The sequence below is a fragment of the Cydia amplana genome, chromosome 4 (genome assembly GCF_948474715.1).
Source record: "Cydia amplana chromosome 4, ilCydAmpl1.1, whole genome shotgun sequence".
Classification (NCBI taxonomy): domain Eukaryota; kingdom Metazoa; phylum Arthropoda; class Insecta; order Lepidoptera; family Tortricidae; genus Cydia; species Cydia amplana.
Genome location: NC_086072.1, coordinates 5,309,242 through 5,333,906, shown reverse-complemented (window position 1 = coordinate 5,333,906; position 24,665 = coordinate 5,309,242). Strand labels below are relative to the sequence as shown.

Here is a 24,665-nt window from a genome sequence, read left to right as displayed (position 1 = left end):
AAAGACTGTAAGTAAATCAAAAGTAACGGATCAGACTAAGCGTAGGTATCTACAAGTTCCCTAACATACTCGTAAGTATCCACTTTTCTATACAATTAGTATGGCGACTTAAGTTGGGGCACCGACTGTAACACGGAGAGTCAATTCATGCAGTTTCTAAATAAATTCGTGTTAAAAATACAGGTTGGTAACTTGTGTACAGTTACCTAGTTAATTAATGGTTAATGGTCCAAAAGGAGCCGGTCACAAGCCCGGGTAAATGAGGAGTGCACTGGTCGTGTTGTCATCTTGGGGGAAACTCCATCATGGCAACACGCCCCAAAACCCCCAGGGTCAAGGTGGGAGGACGTGCCGAGGGCCCTCACAGCCGGCTGTGGGCAGCGGGGGGTTGGTGCTGATTGGGCTCGCAAGCGGAGGAGGGGAGGGGAGGCAGGGTCTGTGGTGTGTCTGGTGGAAGGGGAGGGGTGACTGTCGGGGAACCCCGGGGTGTCCTTGCGATGCCCTTGGGGTGAACCACTTTTGCTCCGAAGCGGAAACTGGAGTGGTGGGAGATACGCACAAGTGTTAGCCCCGGGAGGTCAAGAGAGATCTCCTTGGGGTAAACCGCTTGCATTCCCATCACAAATAAGCAACACAGGAGCTGTCTTCCCATGCCTGCGAGCTCACTCAGCACAATCGCTGTCGTTAGCGACTATGCGTAGGGGAGTGGCGTCACTACGTAGGGGTAAATGTTGCTGGGTATAGGCAAGGGAGCACTGCCGACCACCCTAATTTTAGTTCTTCCCATAAAATTCAATAGTGTATGGAGACTTTAAAAGATAAAAACAAAACAAAAACCAACACCGCGCAAGCGGCGAAGCGACCCGTCAGGGTAGTAGCATGTAAGGGAGGGAGATCAGCTAGTGAACCCCCGACCGAAGCACGGGAGGGGGGGAAACCAGAGGATGGACCCCCGAACATTAAAGAGAGTGGAACTCTGAGCTCCGACGAGGAGACCGGAGGAGCACGACAGGGAGCAAGGCAGGGTACTCCAGATGTCCTACAACTGGGGGGCCTCACGCTGAATGAAGAAGAGCTGCTGCGTTCGCCAAAGGCGAGGGAAACCGAAAGGGAAGCTACACCGGTGGTGAACGAGCCGTTCCATAAGTATGAGTCCAAGGCGCAGAAGAGGAAAGCCAAGGAACTTAGGAGAAAGGCTGCGATTGCTGGGGAAAGGGGTGGCGTTCCAGGGGGTAATACCGGGGGGGATGCCAAACCTGGCCCGAGCAAACGTGGCCTAAAGATTAAAAGGCAAAGTACTGATGAGGGTCGCTCGGAGCGTCCTCCGGCGAAGCGCCAGAATCAGGGCAAGGCGGCTGCAGAGGGACCACGGAACGTCGCGAAGGCGAACCGAGGTCTGGCTGTAGCAGTGTGTCGTGAGGATGGCGTTTCGGTGGACGAGGCTCTGGCGAAGCTCATCAGGAAGAAGCTTACGCAGCTGATCGAGGTGGTCGTCCTCAAGGTAGTAAGGGGGGAGCCTGGTTTAGTAGCACCCAGATTCGCTACGTCGGGGTTGGTGTCGGAAGGATTCTTCCTTGTGACACCAAAATCGACGGAGTCGAGGGAGTGGCTGCTAAGTCAGGACTTCGGTGTGCTGGACGGGCACAAGATCAGCGTGCGTAAGCTGGAGCAGACCAGGGTGCAGGTCTGGGTTCCGGGCGATGCGGATACTGAGTACGTAAAGGAGTTCCTTTACGCTCAGAATCCTGATCGACCGGAACTCAAAATCCTGGACTGGAAAGCTGCAGGGAGAGAGGCTCTGGAGTTAGGAACCCGACTGACCTATATGGTTCCAGACGGGGTCGAGGAGAGCTGGGGGCAAGAGAAGACCAAGATACTGGACTTCTCGGCCACCAGCGTACGAGTCCGGATTCTGAGGGCAAACCCAAATCCACAACCCTCAGAATCCAAACAAGAGGGACCGGAAGGAGCACCCGAGCTGATGCAGGAGAGTGCTGAACCCGTCGATGTCCATACGGGAGGAGAGGAGAGTATGGATGTCGCCGGCAGTGAACTCTCCGGGTAGCAGCTCGGGGACAACAACACTACACACAAGAAATGAAAAGAAAGGGAGACACACAGGGAACACTACACAAACACACACACACCAACACACACACGAACATATGTCAAGTAAACCTCCAACATTGCAAGGATGCAATGTCCGAGCTGGGACAATATGTTGGGAGGGCCGAAGTTGATATAGCACTGCTGCAAGAACCTTATGCATGGAAGAATCGGGTGACAGGCCTGGGACATCTGGGGGGAGCTCTCTATTATGAAGGGAATGGTGAGCTGTCTCCTAGAGCATGCATTTATGTGAGCAATAAAATAAGAAACATGGGTTGTGGCATGACCTTATGTTACAGAGACCTCGTTGTGGTGGAGACTCACTTCATGAAGGAGGAGGGGAGGAGATACAAGGTGGCGATAGCGTCCTGCTACTTGCCGGGCGATGGAGTGGCACCTACGAAGGAATTAGAAGAAATGGTACTGTGGTACAGAGGTAAGGGGATTCCCCTGATTATTGGCTGCGATGCTAACGCACACCACGAGGTGTGGGGTAGCACCGACACTAATGAAAGGGGCGAATCATTGATAGAATTCATAATTAGCAACGACCTAGAAATTATGAACACAGGTAACACACCAACGTTTGTAACAAGGGCCAGGAAAGAAGTACTTGACATTACCATGGCAACGAAGGAGGTGAGCGACAAGGTAAAGAGCTGGAGGGTGGATGTGGAGGACAGCATGTCTGACCACCGCAGACTACTCTACAGTATCGATGGTCGCGTAGAGAAGATGAAGGTAAGAAATCCACGTAAAACCGACTGGACGAAGTACGAAGAGGAGCTAGGGGAACTGGCTGTCTCGGGAGTCAGGTATGAGAATATGAACGACCTAGAAAATGGGGCTCGCAGACTGAAAGAGATCATAATAGGAGCATACCACAAGGCGTGCCCGGAGAAGCTGCTACAAACAGGCAAAGGGCAGCCATGGTGGGACAGTGAACTACAAAAGGTAAGAAAGAAGGTGCGTAGGGCAATGAGAGTGGCGACAAAGAGGGACGACTCTCAGAGCTGGGACGCGTACAGAGAGGTCAGGAATAAATACACCAGACTTAGAGAGAAGGCTAGACTAGAGGGCTGGAGGAGGTTCACAGGAGATTTAAACAGCTATTCAGAGGGGGCACGAGTCGTGAAACTGCTGGCAGGGGATCGATCGTGCCAACTGGGTAGTCTGAGAGTAAATGGAGACTTAGTCACGGAACCAGAGGAGGTACTAAGCGTCATGCTGAAATCACACTTTCCGGACTGCAAAGAGGTGACAGAAATGGAGGAACAGGAGGGTCGGGAGGAGTCTGACTGGGCGGCGGCATTGGAGGTGGTTGAGGAGGAGAGGGTAGAATGGGCGATCAGCTCCTTTGCGCCCTTCAAGGCCGCGGGCCCTGACGGAGTCTTGCCGGCGCTACTGCAGAAAGGATATAGATACATAAAAGAGGACTTAGTGGAACTATACAGGGCAAGTATTGCACTAAGATACATTCCAAGGGTATGGAGAGAGGTGAGGGCGGTTTTCCTGCCGAAACCGGGTAAGAAATCATACCAAGAAGCGAAGTCATTCAGGAGCATAAGTCTGTCGTCTTTCGTACTAAAGACTTTAGAAAAAGTGATAGATAAACATATAAGAGAAAAAGTGGAAAGCAGCGGAGACCCGCTACACGGGAATCAGCATGCTTACATGGCAGGAAAGTCAACGGAGACAGCTCTGCACAACCTAACGGTAAGGGTGGAAAGGGCACTAGAAACGAAACAGTATGCATTAGGCTGCTTCTTCGACGTGGAGGGGGCTTTTGACAAAGCAACCTTCGAGGTCGTAGAGGAAAGTCTAAAGAGAGAGGGCATCCGACCGACAATAGCGGAATGGATAGGGAGAATGTTAAAGGGCAGATCCATTACGGCGGAGCTGGGAGGAGTAACAAAGACGATTAGTCCAAGAAGAGGGTTCCCACAAGGGGGATGTCTGTCAGGCTTACTCTGATGACGGAGTGCTGCTAGTGAGAGGAATGGTTCTTACCGTGATGAGAGACATAATGATAAGAGGCCTCAGACAGGTACTGGGGTGGTGTAGAGAGAGAGGGTTGGATCTCAATCCATCAAAAACAAAGCTAGTGTTATTCACTAACAGAAGAGTAAAAGAGATGAAACCTATAAAGGTACAAGGTATAGAACTAGACATGGTAGATGAGTTGAAATATCTGGGCGTTATTTTAGACAGTACACTCAGGTACAAAACTCACATCAAGGAGCAGACGGCAAAAGCTATAAGGACACTGTTCCAATGCAAAAGAGCAGTCGGAAAGAACTGGGGACTGAAGCCAGGAATGATTCACTGGATCTACAAGGCGATAATACTACCCAGGGTGCTATATGGTGCTGTAACATGGTGGCATAGAGCACATATTAAAGAAAACCAAAGAGACCTAACCAAAGTTCAGAGACTAGCGTGCCTCATGATGACGGGGGCTATGAGAACGACCCCGACACATGCAATGGAGGTAATGCTAGGTTTGAAGCCACTCTGGATTGAGGTTGAGAAAAGAGCCACCGAACAGTGGTACAGAATGAAAGCATGCAAGGAATGGAGAGGAAGCTGCGTGGACAAGAGACATGCGCTGATACAAAGAGAGGCACTATCAAAACTTGAGATGTTGATGGCCAATAATGACCTTATAAAGAGGCAGGAGATATTTGACAAGAAATATAGAATACACATAGGAGACAGAGACAACTGGAAGGTGGAAGTCGGTCACCCGACGACCATTTGCTTCACGGATGGCTCAAGAAGAAGCTCGACTAAACTGGCAGGAGCGGGCATAGTGATCCCCAAACTAGGGGAGAAAATATCAGTACCACTGGGCAGATATGCTAGCGTGTTCCAAGCAGAGGTATGGGCAATAGCGCGCTGCGCAAGCATAATCAAGAAGAGTGTAAAGCAAGAGGGTGCTGTCGTAATATACACAGATAGCTAGGCAGCACTAAAGGCACTAAAGAAAATATCAATCACCTCCTCTCTCGTGAGAGAATGTCGAGAGGAGCTCAACTTGATAGGCAAGCAAAGAAGTGTCACGGTGGCATGGGTACCAGGACACCAGGGAGTAACGGGAAATGAGAAAGCAGACGAGCTGGCGAGGATAGGGGCGGAGACGGAATATATAGGTCCGGAACCGGCTCTGCCTATGTCAGCGGATGTCACGAAGGGAGTAATAGAGAAGATAAAAGAGATGGAAGCACAGAGAGAATGGGAAAAAGAGACTGGGTGTAGACAGTCGAAGATGATGATCAAAGGGTTAGACCACAGGAGAACCAGGTATCTTTTGAAACTAGGTAAGAGCAGTCTGAGACTACTGACAGGTATCATTACAGGTCACAATACTCTCAACAGACACCTTAAGATAATGGAAATTAGTAGAGATGCCTCCTGCCCACACTGTGGTAAGGAGGAGACTAGCTTACATTTACTAGCAGAATGTACTATGTACGCGGCACCGCGATATAATACATTCGGTAGAGACACACTGCCTGCATCCGGCCGGGCGTCCCTACACTACATCTACATCTACCTAGTTAATTTCGCACGAGATGAACCTTCTGAAATTGCTTTTCAACTTTGGTTTAAAATCATAAATGAACAAGTTGCGGACGACTTTTCACAACTTAGTTTGGATATTAAACAGGGAAATTTTGCTAATTCTTGTTATTGCTGAGATATTGTAAACAAAGGTTTACTTATAAGAGTTTGTTTTCGCTTCTCTTTGTTTGAGGGAAGCGATGCTATTGTTTAGAGACTCTGTTACACGCTTCGTGCTATAGGTATATGTTTAATACAAACATGTTGTTTTAAGACGGCCGTCTTCAAACCCAAAGGATCACAGCGACTTTGTTAGAACATGCTCTGGAGTGACACGTGTATTCGTGTAACCTTTGCCTTAACTAAATTTGGTTTGACTGTACATATATTTTATTTACCGTTCTAGATAAACAACTCCACACACTACGAAAAAATCACATTACTCGTATAAGTAGAGCTCCCTATTTTTTTTATTTACACACCACAACTTCAACGGCCTAGGTAAATAGACAAAATCTTCAAAGGTTGGATAGACTTTTACGGTGTAAGCTTTATTTTTTATGATACAAGAGCCAAACTACCAAACGTATCGCCTGATGGTAAGCGATTACCGTCGCCCATGGACACCTGCAACATCTGATAATAAAGTTCCGTTGCCCCCCCTTCGAGTACGGAACTCCTAAAGACGTTTTGTACGTTGTACGGGAAATAAAACATTTGCAAAATGAATCCTTAAGGGAAATGAATCTTCCTAATGAATCATTTTGGGGAAGATGTGCCAAATGACGGTAGATTGGAGAAGGGCGTGGAGGGCCGGATGAACATTGTTTCAGATTCATCCCCTCGGGATACAAGACGTTGCCCCGCTGTAATCTGGCGCGAACATTCTTTGCAATCCCTGTATTCCATGAGCTACCCGAGTGCGCGCGTGACTAATGTATGGGGGAAACAGTGTAGTGTTAGTGTGTGCATACGTAACAAATGGTTGTTATTTATTTATTTAAATAATCATACTCAGTTTGCTTATAAAGTTAATTAATATACATACTTACCTATATTATCAACAGATCAAGTAGTTATCTACTTAAGTACTTAGTTAATAGTCATTCTTGGGTTCTCAAAAACTGTAAAAAACTATTTTGTTTGATACCGTAAATTTAATGTAACAGTGGGAGGTTACATAGCAATCCATACTAATATTATAAATGCGAAAGTGTGTCTGTCTGTTACCTCTTCACGCTTAAACCGCTGAACCGATTTAGTTCAAATTTGGTATAGAGATAGTTTGAGTGCGGGGAAGGACATATGGTAGTTTTTATCCCAGAAGTCATCCTTTAAGCGGGTGAAAAGGGGGGGGGGGGTGGAAGTTTGTACGGGGAATCGATAAAAAGCAAATTGGATCAAAAATAAGCTACCCAAATCACTAACTCCACGCGGACGAAGTCGCGGGCAAAAGCTAGTATAAGATAACTTGAACTATTTTGCCAGTCTTCCCTCTACTGGCCGGTTCTCTGTAAGGTCTGTAGAGTGGGAATGACTAACATTCTAGGTTATACGGCGGGAAAAGGTTGCACGAATGAAAATATATGAAAGTGCCAGCTCTCCTAGAATTTTAGAAATAGAATTTTCCAGATTTTTCGTAGCAACACTGGACTTGTATTCAATTCAATGTACTGTATATTGTACAATAACAAATTCAATTAATATTTTATATTGTAAGTATTCAATTTGAATTTATGTGGACATGTTCTGAAATTATTGTTGTCTTTATAAATATATATATATATTTTTTTTTCATTTATATAGTTTTTACATAAATATAATCACGCCTATTTCCCGGAGGGGTAGGCAGAAGACACGTAGGTATTTCCACTTGCTACGATCCTAACGTACCTCTTTAGTTTATTTATACGATCACCTATTTTTATAGGTACTTACTAAAAGTATGACCCTGATTCAAACCCAAACAATTTTTTTTATATTAGCCACTAGGTAATATAGAAAAATATTACAACAGTGTTCCTATTCATAATTCCTATCATCATATTAATATCAAATCAGAGTAAGAAAATCATTAGTCGTATAGATAAAAACATGTTGTTTTGAGCTATAACCCCGAAAATAAAAATTTGCAAATTGCGGGCAATTTTCTCTATCGCTCTAATTACGCCTTCATTGGAGTAAAAGAGAAAGATCCCCGCGATTTGCGAATTTCGGTTTTCGCGGTAGCCCCTCAGAGAAAAAGTTAAAAGTTTTCTATAAAACTCAAGAAATTATTACGTCGTTTGCGTTCACCGTTCGGAGTTACGCGGACTAAGTTTTTACTAAACGACTTTCTTTGACGCAATTAGGTTAGTAGTTTCTAGAATATTTTTATACGTCGTTTACATAATTATAATCTCATGAGCTACCGTAAAATGGGGTGAGTAGGAGCAAAACTGACATTCAAACCTCGATAACATTTTATTTTTACATATGCAAACTGAATGGTGTATATACTGATAATAAGTGTTCCGGACGTTTGTATTTTAGTTTTTATCTTATTTTGGGTAGTTCCATTTCATAACTTTGACGATAAAGAGGAAAACCCACCTCACCCCGTAGTGCCTCGTATTTGGGGTGAGAGGGCTTTTCATACAAAGGTGATTTTGGAAGAATGTTGGATCGATTTTTTTTTTATTATGCGTATTACTATAGCTCCATTTTAAATTGGAATACATTATTTTTGTAGCAGTAGCCTTAAAATCCCTTCTCACCCCCCTCTCAAACCTTCTCTCCCCATTCATAACCCACCTCTCCCCGCGAAACCTACTCACCCCATTTTACGGTACTAGGAAACTAATGGAACACATAGGTATTGCTCTCTTACTGCGTTCACATGACAACATGGTGGTCTCTTGTGTCTGGTCTACTCGACACTATAGTACTTATGGTTATTTCACAAAGATAAAAAGCACACACATAAAAAAACAAATACTGGCATCTTTATCACTACATAGTATAAAACAAAGTCGCTTCCCGCTGTCTGTCTGTCTGTATGTATACTTAGATCTTTAAAACTACGCAACGGATTTTGATGCGGTTTTTTTAATAGATTGATTCAAGAGGAAGGTTTATGTATAATTTGCAAACCCGTGCGAGGCCTGGGCGGGTCGCTAGTCATCTATAAAATTATTTACAGCAGTACTCCTTACTCAACAAAGCCCAAAATCTGCTCGAAATTATTGGAAACATTTGAAAATAATTTTACAAAGCGAGCTGTCCACGGAAAAGCCTAACGGTAATGATTCGATTAAAATGGTAAAGCCGCCCTACGCCTTCCCACCTGTCAATTATAAGCAGTATTCTAAAGGCTCCGTCACAATACCGAACGATCATTAGGGGAATCAATCATTGTCAGGGGACAATCGGCCGTGTTTAGAATGTTCCTGAACATCGAACATCGGGATAATGAGTCCATCGGTTGTTTCTGCTTCTCATTGGTGTTTTCGTAATTACGTAGCTATTACCTTTGAGTTTTAAAGGTAAAGGATTTAATGGCAGTAAAGGAATGGAACATGGCTGACCAAATTGTTGCTAGGTGGAACAGGCCGCTAGTAATAAGACATTAGTCCCATTAAATTCGATATAGAGCATAGTTAATAATGGTATGAGGGCCGCATTGGGGTACATCTTCCTGGAAACAACACACGATCGCGTACTGATGCCGAAAGATTAATTCCAAGATTATCTGGCGCGTGCCAACCTATCCAAGTATCTTGTCATCTCATTTAGCATACAGCGTTGATCGACCACAGACAATTAACTGAGCGCCGCTAAGCCGCGAAAGAGTCGCGACGGCACGCGCGCCTCCGTCTATCTGAAATTTGATGACGCCACGTGATCTTTGGTTGTAACACGGGCAACACGGAGCGATTCGAACATTTCGAACAATGCTTCTTAAAAGTCACCGATCTGTCAAAAGTCAAAAGTGACATTTCTTCAACCAAAAAACGTCACTTTTGAAACTTTTGATAGATCGGTATCGTATCGCTGTGACTTCTTAGAAGAATTGCATGTTCGAATCGAGGCGATAGTATTGAACGCAACCATGCACCGACGTGTTTATCTAGCTTGCTGTTTTCACGTTTAAGAACAACAACGCAACGATATGTACTACAATTATTCAAATGTCAACCTACGTCAAGCAGGCTCAACCGCTGTGCTAGTCATATTAATAAATGGAAAGAAACTTTAAACATCATGACAATTTTCGTATATTATAATAATCCTTGTTACTTCTGTAATACAGACGCAAACAGAACAGAAAATAGGAAGCAACTAAAATAAGTAAATCTTTTTTTAGACATTGCCACGTTCCGAAAATACTTTGTTCGTTCTTGTGTAAAATACGCTTTAAAAATTCTCTTATTTACAAAAACTTGAAGCGTCGTATTTAAGAGGTTGTTTGTTAAAAACTGACTAACAGACAACACAGAACTGCCCAGTTTGCTACTAATTGGAATAGAGGGCGAGCAACGTTTAATTTACTCCATAATCCTTATTAATTGATGAATTTTACGAAAACATTGTTGAATGGTTTATAAGATTCTTGTTTTTGAGTAGATTATTTATTCTGTGAGTGTTATACTTATATCTAGATGCTTTTCATTAAGCTTAACTGTTTCAAGGAGGGATTTTGTTAATTTTGTAAGACTTGCTTAATATTTTGCCAAACGAATAAGAGAACGGAATAAGTAGGTAGTTATTTGTTTTACAAGGGGACAAGCAATACATTCCAAAATTGAACCACGAGCATAGCGAGTGGTTGTAAAAGTGGAATCTTGTGCGTTGCGAGGGTTTCAAAGTACGAGGGTTAAACAAATTTTAACCCCCGATTGAACCACACAATTTTTCATCACTACTAAAATATCAAACAAAATCAAACCATATCCTTTCTAAATGAATGTTATTAAAATCATCATTTGTAATTCAATCCTACCAGCCAAGATAAGGAAACTACTGCATTTTATTACTTTGCCACACATGTGGATACAATTCTACTTTCTCATCAGTCTTTGAACAATCAAGAGAGCCTTTACCAGCTGGTGTGGTAAAAAAATATAAGCTTGGGTGTATCCTATGGTGTGCTTGTTTTCCCTCTTATAACATACATATTTCGTAAGAATACAAATCTCATTAGCCTCAAGCATAGATACAACGTTCTTTTTATTTTTTCACATCCAAACATAACATGTGCCCGTATGTTACATTACATACTCGTAAAAGTGTAACCTTGATGAATGTAGAAATACTGTATATCTGTGTACACAAATCAGTGCACCGTAAAACCATATCAGTTCCATACACTACCGTAAAACGGGGTGAGTAGGTTTCGCGGGGAGAAGTGGGTTATGAATGGAGAGAGAAGGTTTGAGAGGGGGGTGAGAAGGGATTTTATGGCTACTGCTACAAAAATAATGTATTCCAATATAAAATGGAGCTATAGTAATACGCATAATAAAAAAAATCGATCCAACAATCTTCCAAAATCACCTTTGTATGAAAACCCCTCTCACCCCAAATACGAGGCACTACGGGGTGAGGTGGGTTTTCCTCTTTATCGTCAAAGTTATGAAATGGAACTACCCAAAATAAAATAAATACTAAAATACAAACGTCCGGAACACTTATTATATACACCATTCAGTTTTCATATGTAAAAATAAAATGTTATCGAGGTTTGAATTTCAGTTTTCACCCTACTCACCCCATTTTACGGTACCGCACAGACGGCTTGTTTGCCTATATTGCCACGCATATTCCTAAAACCTAATAACTTCACCATATTAAATACTAGCGACCCGCCCCGGCTTTGCACGGGTTAACAAATTATACATAAACCTTCCTCTTAAATCGCACTATCTATTATTAAAAAACCGCATCAAAATCATACATAGGGACAGACAGCGCGAAGCGACTTTGTTTTATACTATGTAGTGATTACATTTAATTTAAGATTTACCTGCTGGGCGTCCCTCTGTCCAAAATGGCCGATGTAGTTAGGGAAGATAGTGTAGTTGTAGGAGACGCGGTGCTGCTGGCAGAAGCTGACGATGACGGGGAGGCACACGCCGGGCGCCGGGTTCCGGGAGCCCGGGGGGTCCGTGGGCGCCGGGAACGTCACCACAGAGCTGCGGTTCACCACTTGGGACACATACTGGAAAGACAAGATCTTGTTAGATATAAGTATGGATTTTAATGTCTAGGTTTACGAGAATTGTACTAATTGATTTCAAATTTGAAATGATTGAAGACGATCAAAGTAATACCTAATCTTGGAATACTCGGGATTCGGATACAGCATTTGCACCCCAAATGCCCAAAAATCCCAAATACTACCTAACGCCCAAAAAGGAAACGCTCTTCTATGTAAATCCGTGCGAAAAACTAGTCCTACGAAACCTTAATAGAGCTAAAAATGTATGCAGAATTAATTTAAACAGCCCCGAACTGGCGGCTGGCGGCTGGGTCGGCGCGGACATTCCGGCGTAAGAATGGCCGTCCCTAAGCAAAAATTTTGTCAGATATGCTGTAATTAAAGGGCCCTTGGTGCTTTTTTAAGCGCGCCTTATTATTACGATTTTAGGCAACATATGTATATAATCTCTGTAGGTACTCGACGAGATTTAAGTATACACGACGCGACTGGCTAGCTGTTACCGTTTTTAGGCTCCTTACCCAAAGCGTTACAAACGAACCCCCATAATAATTGAGGGAAACATACGAACAAACGAATAGTTATATCCCTGTAAATCCTGTAATGTAGACGTGTACCCACCGAGGGAGAAGACGGTAAACATCCCACTCAGCATAATGCGACAAGCACTGGTTTTCAATTACCCGCTTTCCTGCTGAGTAGTCCACTTGACTATAAAACGCTTTCCCTTTTTAATATGTTCACCACGTGAACAGCTGAGATTCTATTCCACTTCCATTAAATTCCACAAGATTGACATAATGAAAAGTAATTAATATAATACAAATAATATTAAAAACTCAATGTTTAATAGACCGACCATTTCATTGTTAGGTAGGTACTTACATTATTATCTGCTACCTACCTCTTCGGCCGTGTACGTAACCGACCTTTCGTAACTGGTAACGAAGGAAGAAAAAATGATCTTTGTACGATACTGGTTTCGAATAAAGATTTTTTTTTCCTCGTACATAATCAGTCACCATCTTTCGAAGGTGGTTCGTAACCAGTTACATAGTAAGAATTACTTTTCTTAATACGATCCTTCGCCTAGACTAAGCGATATAAACATGCATCAATACGTGCACATTATTGTTTACGTGTTAGTGTATACATAAATTTGTAACATTGGGCATACGCCCAATATACACCCGCCGAGTATACACTCGGCACTGTCACCTTATTTGGACATATATTATAGTAACCAAATATGGCTACAAACTTAAATGGATACATAATTTTGTAACTTCCAGGCGTATACATATCTTTGTACTCGACTGTACAACCACAGCACATATTTACCCGGAACATTTTGGGCATATAATGGAAGGATAGGGTCACGAACGAGAGGGTGCTTGAGATTTCTCAGCTGCCCATCAGCCTCTTTGCGCTGCTAAAGCAAAAACGCTTATGCTGGACCATGTGCATCGAATGCAACCACAATGCAACCTTCTCGAGTTTGAAGAGGTTTCATATCAGTATGTTACCTACGCTCAATGATGATTAAAACATTTTGACTCCGTTACGTATGAGGAATAGATAGTCTTTTTTCGTAATTTCAAATAGAAAATTTCTTCTCTCGTAACTATGGTTACGTACGAAGAAAAAATAATCTTTATTCGAAACCAGTATCGTACAAAGATCATTTTTTCTTCCTTCGTTACCAGTTACGAAAGGTCGGTTACGTACACGGCCGAAGGGCTACCTACATTTAAATTGAACACAAACAACGCATTTCCTCCAACAACTAAGTATAAAACCATGCGCCGGCTGGTGATTGATCAGTCTGCGGGCAACGGTCATGTCGATACTGTATTAACGCGGTAATCCGATGTGGTGTGTTCGGCAGATCATGCGGCCTTAGCACTCGTGTAATGAAATCTTTAATAGATCATTTTGTTTGCTCAACTAAAAACTTTCCTTCAGCTCTGGAACAGTCTTATCTAGCGCGATTTATCTGCTGGCAACGAACATGTCGATAGTGGCGCGGTAATCCGAATCCGATAAACCCTCAGGTGGTAATACGGCCTCGGTATTCGAGTAATGAGACATTTTACAGGACTTGTTTTCCTCGGCTGTAATTTAAATACAGTAACAATATTATTTTCTTCAGTTCTGCCCGGATAGTACGGCCTTGGGTACTCGTTTTACTAAGTTCACTTGTTTTTTTAGGTTCTGTTTCATGGTTAGGATATTATGATATATTTAATTGGATCTTTTGAATACCTACGTCTCAAAACCTACTTATGAGATAGGTATATCAACGATAACTATGAGACCACATTTTTCATGTACATATATTACATACAAATACCTATTCACCTAATGTCTTGGTTACAATTTCATTTACATTAAAATACCTTGTTCTTGAATCTTTCTGGTGTAAGCCATTAGTTAACCGGTAGGGAATGCCTTAAGGCATTAAGGCCGCAGTCCGGCATTTGTATTATCATGTATTGTGCAATAAAGATTAAATAAATAAATTATACCAAGACCTAGTTGTACCAAAGGAATTTTTGAAGGTAAACTGCGCATCTGCAGTGATTGATTTAACTGCGGTCTCGTGGAAATCAGTGACGCGTTAATCCGGTACCAGTCATGTAGCTTGGTATCCGTGTTGCCAAGTTCGCTTATAACTAGTTAGCAATACCGCTTGTTCCTCTATCGCATAACTTCGTCTCTTTGATTGGTTTACGTTAGCTCAAACGTTACACGTTGCATCAGACGTTAGTTACGTTAGCGTCAGAGACAAAAGCCACATTACAGGCTACATCGGGCCTAAGATAGGCTTGGAGAGCCTTGGTGAAGAGTGTCCACAGTCATCCCGTGAATCACGTCCCTTTGCCATGAGAATACGACAAACTATACAAGTATACAGAAATAAAATAAAGAAGACTAAAATCACGTTTTTCACAATCGTGTTTTACTCTTTAGGATATTTTCGCTTCACAAATCAAGTGGGTGTGTCGAAACATCGGTCTTTGAAATAAAGGTCGAACGTATATTGACTCGTTCAGTCGGGGTGTAGACCACCCCTCAAAGACTTCGTGTTTACGTAGACTCGCGATCACCACACATATAAATTTACATAATAAAATATTCCACTACACGCCGAACCACTTAGCGGTTTTGTATATCATTGTACGTAAAAACATATAGGTTATTCACCAATACTTTCTATATATTTTCATGAGTGCAGTACAGGCATGGTGGTCGTATTTGTCAAGTAGGTGTCCTGTAGGTCGTAAAAATGGACGAAACTGAAATGAGCAGCTGAGCTCTCATGCTTTGGTTGTGTTTAACCAGTTGTGTTATTCGCTCCGTCTAGTCTAGTTAAATAAGTGATCTGGGGATCGGGAATTCCTACATCACCAACATTACGTTACAAAAATGACGTATATTTATGAGTTATCCATTTGACATAATCCAGTTTTTTAATCTCTTCGCCGTGTGCCCTCAAAGTAACAAGATTCTTATCCGATTAGCTTCCAGCCTTCCATATTGCGGACACGAGGATAACTTAGTAGAATAAAGATATAGGGAACCCTATCAGGTTTGGTAAATTAAGTCAACAACACAGTAAGATAGACAACAACATACCTATCGAATTCACGCAGTCGCTAACGTAAATGTAATAATAAATAAATAACAAAGTCAGGCTGAAACCTCCCAAGGAGCGTTGCTTTATAACGGTCTTAGTCCACTTTGCATATTCCTACAATGTGTATAATTTTCACACTTAGCATTCTCTTCACATGCAATGGAAACAAAAGGCACAAAGAAACCCCTGGCTCCAAGAATTTGTCAAGAGGCGGCGGCAATAATTCTGCCTTTGTCCGTACTTTGTGCACGCGGGTTCTTTTTCATACCTAAAAAAACTTCTGCAACACAATCCACATCAAAACACGAGTTTCAATTGTATAGCTATATGAAATTATAATGCTTTGAAAAAGTTTTCTGGTCGACTTTAGAATTCCATGGGGAATTGGCTGCCAAAAATTTGAAGGTGTGTTGTGGAATTTATTTATTATAAAATTCCAAATTACAATTTATAAAAGCGTGTTTTCTTATATTAACTGTTTATTTTAGGTTACGGGATTGGTATTAATGCATTCAGTATGATATCCTGAATACAAATATATGAGTTGCCAGTCTGCTAATCTGTTTTGTTACATTCAAGCGGCCGTTATGGAGACCAAAAGTGGTCACGTTTTTTTCATTAATAGTCTATTCAAATACGCGATGGCTTCCCTTTTAAAGGCGTAACAGGCTACCGCACCGCACCGCGACCTTGGAGCGGTTCTAGGAGTAGCGCGTACTGACGTGGACTTCCATACTATCGCACCGAACCATCAAAACGGTGCGATCCTACACTACAGACAGCCGTACACTACACGTGCGCCAGTGTTGTCAAGTGTTATATTTCCGTGTTTTTTAACGAATTTTTGCCATGGAATCCTGTAAGATTTAATTTAGTTAATGCGGTTTTGCTTTTTTAGAGTAGTCTGTGAATTATCTTTAAGCGTAACCGTCATTCTAGATATCTGACTGTGGTGAAATAGGGGCCAGAATGTTCACGAAGGCAGCGGTGACCTACCTGCACAGCGGGGTTGGCTCTGAAGTACGCGAACAGCGCCCCAGTGATGGCGAGGAGCGCCACCGCGTTGAGGGCCAGCTGCATCATTCGGAACTTGTGCGGAGAACCCTCGTTGCTGACGCCCCGCATGTCGCGCAGCATCTGTTAACATATATTGTGTTTAGTTCGTTTTACTCATTACTTCCTTAATTCTATTTTATCTAATCTTATTTTATAGAAAAGTTTCTGAAATATTAATAGGTAGGTACATGATAGAATTTTGACATAGAAGCATAACTAAATGGTCGTTTGACTTTATTTAAAGAGCCATGGAGCGCGCCATGCTCTGCATCAAACTTCGACCGAGTGAGGAATGTCGAGATCCGACGCCGCACCAAGGTTTAAGACGTCGGATACGTCATTACCAAACTTAAATGGAGCTGGGCGGGCAGAGTGATGGCAGGTGATGATGATAATGATGATTGACTTTATCAGTTGTACGTAGCCGTCTCCAGGCAAACCACGTGAGCAAACAGACACACACTCCATTACTGAATCCGTTTGATTAGGATCACTCGGCGTGCAGTGGGCCAATGTTTGCAGTGTTCAAAGCCTCGACTACTGATGACCAATTTAGCATAAACTAGCACTTCCGCCGACTGCTGACAGGGATTTACCAAAAGAATACGAATTAGTAATTAGGGTGCGGATTCAAAAGATCGCTCATAGGGATAAGTTCGCCTTTGTACTTTCTAATGTACGAGTATATTCTGATGTTAGGTGATACTTATTCTTGTTTCATACAATAAAATGTTTATTACTTTACTTATTTCATGGTCTGATTAAAATTATCTGAATACCTACCCCTATGGTGAATTAATTACAATGTTTAATTAAATCACATATTACCTAAGGCATTATTTTTATTAAGTCAGTCAAAACTAGGTAGGTTCTAATATTGATTGCTGATTTCTGAATATGTGTTATATTATTATCAGATCATAAAATGCAAGACACCGCCCCTTATATAGAACGCTTTCAACATCCTACTTATACCTGCAGTTTATCAAGCCAGGTGTGTACACTTCCAAACTCATGCGAACGAAATTAGATACTAAAGGAATAGAGTGAATAAACAAAACCACCCAGTTTATTTAAACCCTGCGGGCCAAAGATGTACTTATTTAGCTCCACTGATCGACACCCGTGAAGGGTGTTCTAATGAGTTCTGTTCGCCCCCAATCAACGCCAAAACGGACTTCAACCAATGTAGGAAATAGGAAATCACTTTCCGGACACGAAAACTAAGCGTGGAACAACGAATTGGGATGAACTTTGCATTTGTGGCTGAATCTCATTTGTTGCCGTTTATTATTTTTTAGCTTTAGTATTGAAAGTAAAAAAAAAAAAAATTATGCCACAATGCATTTAACCCCCAAAATCTCAAAAGATAAATAGGACAGACAGTGATCGACGGCAGCGATCTTATGTATTTACCTACTTGACCAGTTACAATCGTCTGCAATAATATCTAACTACAATAATTCACATAAGTACTTAATTATATTTAAGCTTTTACTTGCTGATGGACATCTAATGTGCCGAAAACCATAATGAAATGATATTGTATTTTGCAAATATATAATAATAAAGTAGCTGCACATAATAGATTAGGTATATGTTTACAAGAACCAATATTCGAATAACATGAAGTCTGAAAGATAATACAAAATACATCGATGTCTGAGAATATTTCGATTTCTTATATCGCTCGCCTGATGTTTGCGTTACGTAAGATGCTACAGGGTATGTCCACATAGTCGGGACCACGGTACCTACAGTACAGCTCCAAATTGCTGTTTACTCGGGACGGGGTGTCGTGTGTACAACGGTTTAGTTTTTAATAATGCTAGTGTCGATGTGAAGTTTAAAAGAACAATATTTCGAAAAAGTAAATTAAGTATATAATAATATATATAGATACTGTTACAAGGCGTAAGCTTAAGATTCTAATTCCATTAACCTCCTTACTAGAATATCAGTCGACCGAAAAAGACCATTTAAAATGTTGTTCAATGATAGCTATTAAATTTGTTTATTAAAAGAGGGGAGTATAGCTCGTACTTAAATAAGAATATTAAATAATTTCTTGCTTAATTATTTAGGTATGTTGCTAGTTTCATAAACTGAATTAAAGCATACTCCATTACACAACATTTAAAATGTGTGGAAAGTTTCTAATTTTAATAAAACAAATCCTTCTAAGGCTTTAATATAATTGGAATAAAGCCTGGAAGTTAACAAAGTACAATAGTCACTAAATGTATATAACGTCATTCAATAGCGATAAAGAAATTCCGAACCCAAGCGATAATTAAGCCCCAGACATTCGGCACAGGGAACATTATAAAGAGCAACAAAACTCGTCTATTTTAACTTCAGCTCAATACTTGTTTCATTAGATATTCTAATTGATAGAACTTACAAAGAACTCTACAAAGTACGAATTACTAATCGTTTGGAGGGCTGGCACGTTCTTGTTTTACTGCGAAAGTGTTTTAAAACCTTCGCGGGTACCTTTGTTCGACTTTATTTACTTCAAGTTAGCTTAGGGCTCAAGGTTACCTACTCGTAGGTATCTTAATTATCTTACAAGTATCAAACCTAACTTTAAAATTACACCGAAAACACTTGATGGTTCTTAAAATCAATAACTATCCAGGAATTTTCTTTATTTTTATTGTATTATTTTACTGGTTAGTAACAACGGATAATGTTTTAATGTCGGCTGCAATTGGCTTCAGATACTTCTTATTCAGAAATAGTGATCAAACGTATTCCAGTTTCCGCGTTGATAGCGTAATGCCATTAGCATATAAATTACCAATTGCAACGCGAAGAGACTTTCTTTCACTTCAACGAGCTTCAACTTAGTTTTGACGTAAAACGGGTTAAGTATTTACAAATGAGTCTTCACTTCAAAACATAAGTTTTACATTCTATTTGGGCCGATTTTTATTTTGTTGCCGATTTTTCTGTTCTGTGTTTCTGGAATTGGATTTGGCATTTTTTAGATAATGTTCAGGGTAACATGTTCCCGGTAGCATTAGAGATTTATTCGAAAAAATGTAGGAAAATTTGGGTTTTCTTTTTGGAAGTGACCTACATTAAATATTGTTTTGGTAAAATTTAAGTGGAATTTATCTGACTTTCCCATGAGGGGAAAAATTCCCGATAACGCACCATCACTATATATGTAGAGTACTAAGTTATAGAGACCGAGGGCGGCAGCAGACTTATATTCTGTAGTTAGAGACAGCTCGATCTCGTTAGCCAAAGTTTCTACAAGAAACAAACTTCAAACTTATTAGTGTCACTCACATCAGTTGTAAAATTAATTATGTCAGTGAGCAGCGAATATACAAACTTTTGAACGTAAATCATATTAGTAAATCATGCTTAGACGAAACTTGAAACAAAACTTGTATTTACCTGACAAAGATATAGCCTACAACGTTCCATCTTGGACTCACACGAGCAAGTTTCCTCACGAATATTTTTAATTATCACGGGAATAACGCTACTGGAAAATACTCATTTAGTGACATTTCATGGGCAACCTCTGGTACAAGAAAAAACGGCAGAGCTCTGTATTACGAATATTATTGACTGACGAGGAGAGTCGGGTCATACCTACACAGCAATTAAGTTCATATCCCACTGATGTATGTCTGTGTATGCAAAGTCAGACTTTACTCTAAAACGGCCCTTAGCCTATAAGGCTATAAAGCCTAATTTCCATTGTAGAATTCTTAGTGTAAGGCTTGAGTGGACGCTCGAGTTGGGCGGGCAGCGGGGCGGGGCGTGCGGCGTGCATGTTAAACAAAGACAAGCGTATAGGAGCGGCCTTAGTGCACGCTGCTCAAATTACTTGTGAGCCCGACGTCACGCTGCACGCCCCGCCGAACGCTCCGCTTCGAGCGTCCACTCAGGCCTTACACTTACCCACTTAAAAGAGTCATCCTTTTCTACTCGTATATTACTGAGTGAGAAAAAACATAAGTTCTACGGCACACTGGCACTTAGTTCTCCAGACTGATAATTGACATTAGAAGCACTACCACAGTTAATTCACATTTCTTTACTACAATAGTATTCAAATATCAAATATCAAATATCTTTATTTTGCATAAAATATGGTATAAAAGATGGACTTAGTAACTAAGAAGCACATGCATACTTCACCAGCAACTGGCATGCAAAAACACAAATACGAGCTATGCTACATCTATTAATAATGCTAATAAATCTAGTATTATACATGTCGCTAAATATAAATGTCATACTTAATCTAATTCCAATTGTCAGTACCTATTTAGTCATATTTGAAATAGTCAAAAAATTCATCAATTGAATAAAAACATTCCTGTATCAACCAACTCTTAAGTTTACGCTTAAAAAGACTAAGTGGTAATTCTTTCAGATCATCTTGGAGACAGTTATAAATTTTTATTGCCATACAATAAGCGCTCTTTCCATATAATACTGTCTTTTTAGCAGGTATCACGAGACGATTAGGGTATCTTGTATTAAAGTGACAAATGTCCCTATACGTAGTAAAAAGTTCAGGATGCACTCTAACAAATAAACAAATTTCATATAAATACATGCTTGGCATAGTCAGAAGTTTCATATTTCTAAATAGAGGTCTGCATGAGGTCAATATATCTACATCACAAATAGCTCTGATGCACTGTTTCTGTGCTAACAGCGCTTTGTTTGCGTAACTAGAATTTCCCCAAAGAAGAATACCATACCTGAGTACAGAGCAAACATAGCCGTGATACGCCTGTATTGCAGTCTCTTTACTGCTAATTTTTGTCAACCTCCATAAGGCATATGCAAACGAGTTTACTTTGCTACATACTTTATTAATATGCTCATTCCAAGATAAAGTATCATCCACGCATATACCTAAAAACTTAGTCTGATCGGACTCCGTTACAATTTGATTTGAAAAAGTAACTATGAGAGGTTGTTTGACAGCATTTCTGTTTACAAATTGGATGAATGTTGTCTTTTGGAAATTGACATTTAAATTATTCTCGTTTAACCAGGTTACAATGTTTTGTATTGTGTCATTAATATCCTTGTTATATGTATTAGGGTCACGACAAGGGATTACGACGGACAGGTCATCTGCGAAAAGAGTACATTTGAACGTCGTTACATTTGGTAAATCGTTAATATACAGTAGGAACAGTAATGGACCTAAAATACTCCCTTGAGGCACTCCCACATTGTTAAGTTTAGTCGACGATTGATAAGTAGTTACTGTTTTGTTCGAATTAATTTGTAATACCTCCACAAACTGAGTCCTGGCATGCAAGTAATCTCTGAGCCAATCATTAACGACTCCACGTATACCGTAGAGTTCACATTTGGCTAGCAAGGTCTTGTGACAGACAAAATCAAAAGCCCGGCTCATGTCAAAAAAGACAGCAGTTACTGGCAAACTCTGGTTCATGTAACTCAATATATTATTTGTTAAAGTGTACGCCGCTAAAGAGGTCGATTTCCCTTTCTGGAAACCAAATTGTTCGGCTTTGATTAAATTAAACTTGTTTAAAAATGAAGTTATGCGTTCATGAAATACCTTCTCGAATATCTTTGCGAAAACTGGAATAAGTGCGATAGGTCTAAAGTTTTCTACACTTTCCTTGCTACCTTTCTTAAATAACGGCTTGATTAAGGCTCTCTTTAGGGTTATAGGAAAGACTCCACTGGCAAAAGACATATTTACTAAGTAACCAAGTACTTCAGCGATTTCCTCTTTACATATTTTTAATACCTTGGTCTGGATTTCATCATACCCAGCTGAGTTTGTAGGTTTGAGCCCATTAATTATTTTAGTAATCTCGTTTTTATCAGTTGGGACCAAAAATATATTTGCGTTATTTGCTTTTACTAGTCTTAAGTTGGCAGAAGTAGGAGTGTTACCCAGGTTTGAATTAGTTAAATTTATGTAAAAGTCGTTAAAAGCGTTCGCAATATCTGTGGGATTAGCTATAATATTATTGTTAATGACTATTTTTTCAATGTAAGCATCACGTGATTGCGTTTTAGTAGCGTTTTTTATTATATCCCAAGTCGCTCTACATATGTTTTTCGATCGGGAAACATATTTTGCGTTTGCACATCTTTGAGCTTTGTGTATGCAACGTCTAAGAATTTTTGAATAATTATTAAACTTATGTTTTGCGTCTAAACAACTAGCGTGACCCCTTGGTTTTTTGTAATAAGTAAAACGCAACTGTCGCTTGGTCTGGACAGACTTTTTGATACCTATTGTGAACCAATCACAAGATTTAGGCTTATTTGTAGTTTTTATTTTTAAGAAGGGAAAACACAAATTATAAAAAAGAGTAAATGTATCATGAAAGTCTTTAAACGCCACTGCCACGTTATTTTCAGTATAAACTTCAGACCAAGATAAGCTAGCGATACAGTCACAGAATTTTTTTACGTTTTCTGGACTATAATCTCTCTTAAAATGGTAATACCAAAGAACTGGTTTATCTATGTTACTAATTGGAAACATTAAACTTTGTGCAGTTTCGTGGTCGGACAAACCCAATTTGAGAATTTCACTTTCAGATTCAGGGATATTTGACATTATTTGGTCGAGGCATGCTTCTCTACGCGTGGGGTTATCTATATGTAATATAAAATTATTATTTGAAGCAACTCTTGTAAGCTCATTCGAATTTTCTGTGGCTTTAAGTATATCGATATTGAAGTCCCCAGCGATTACTATCTTATATTTTGTTTTACGTTTTAGCTTGCTTATCAGACTTTCTAGTTTCTGTAGGAAATTAGTTGCGTTCGTTGATGGCGTTCTGTAAACACAAATAACGATACATTTTATCGAGATTATCTCTACACCACAACACTCAAAAACATAGTCTTCGGAAAATTCATCTAAGAAGCTCAGTTTTTGGGTTTGGATGTGGTTTGCACAGAATATACAGGCACCGCCTCTTTTTTGATGTGATCTAGAGTACGATGCTGCCAGTCGGTATCCAGTCATACGTAAATTACTTTCCATACCTGTTTTAACGAATGTCTCAGTAAAACATAACACGTCAAAACGATTGTGGTTTTTGGCTAGTTCATCAATTGTTATTTCGAGTAAATCGCTTTTGCTAACAAAACCTGCTATGTTTTGGTGGAACATTTTGAAAAAGTTGTTATGATTGTAATTAAGAATATTTTGAAAATTATTATGATTATAATTATTTTCAGTGTTGTTCACGAAAAAATGTTATTTCTGCATTACTATCGCTCTCTTGTGTAGTCTTAATCTGTTTCTGGAGGTGATAGAATACATTTTTGATTCCAGTGTTCAAAAGTTTGCCCGTATACGATGAGAACATGTCCAGTTGTAGATTTAGATTTGTGTCAAAGAAATGAGCGTGTTTATTTGTTGCGATGTCCAAATTCAGTAGAGTATTAAACAATTCTACACGGCAATTATACACTTTAGCTCCGCAGACATACGTTGGAACACATACAATAAAATTTGTGTGCTTCATATCTTCTAGTGTAGTTCTAATATGTTGAACCATACTTATGTAATTTGTTGTCGTCTTGAAATCTTCTTCCCCAATAAGTATAACACAGAAATCGGACAATGTAAAATTACTTAGTTTATTATCTAAGTTGCTAAAAAGCTCATGTATTCCGGCGCCTGGTATTTTGTAATGGCAAAATTCAAAGTCATTAAAATATTCGTACATATTGCCCAAAATGTTATTTCTTGTGTTGCTACTAATAAGACACAATTTATTTTTAATCGTTTTGTCATCTTTTTTCTTATTGTCATTTGGTTCAATTTTTTGTGCTGTATCTTGTTCTTGTGTCCCTGTCGGGCTCTCAGCCTCGACTGTATTTAAGTGAGTTTTAAGACATTAAGAGATGCATCGTTTCTTGTTAAAAAAAATCGACAAAGTTTTTTTTTTCGTTAGATCATTTCAGAAACTACACGTGATATGAATAATTATTTGTTTGCCCAGTAAAATATAGGTAGTTACCTGAAAATCTATCCATAAACGTCTTTCGAATCTATAAAAGCAGTTGATAATTCCGACATTTAGATTTTTGTGTTTGTTCTAACAA

At 40.2% G+C, this 24,665-nt stretch overlaps 1 protein-coding gene across 1 annotated transcript in view; it reads right to left on the bottom strand.

Moving 5' to 3' along the window:
* Nucleotides 1–24,665, bottom strand: part of LOC134663058 (atrial natriuretic peptide-converting enzyme) — a 141,038-nt gene that overhangs the window by 47,120 nt on the left and 69,253 nt on the right. Inside the window, exons 6-7 of the mRNA XM_063519358.1 lie at nucleotides 16,509–16,649; nucleotides 11,678–11,872 (exon numbers count right to left, since the gene is read on the bottom strand). Coding sequence (XP_063375428.1) covers nucleotides 11,678–11,872; nucleotides 16,509–16,649 — 336 coding nt within the window. The remainder of the gene's footprint in view (nucleotides 1–11,677; nucleotides 11,873–16,508; nucleotides 16,650–24,665) is intronic.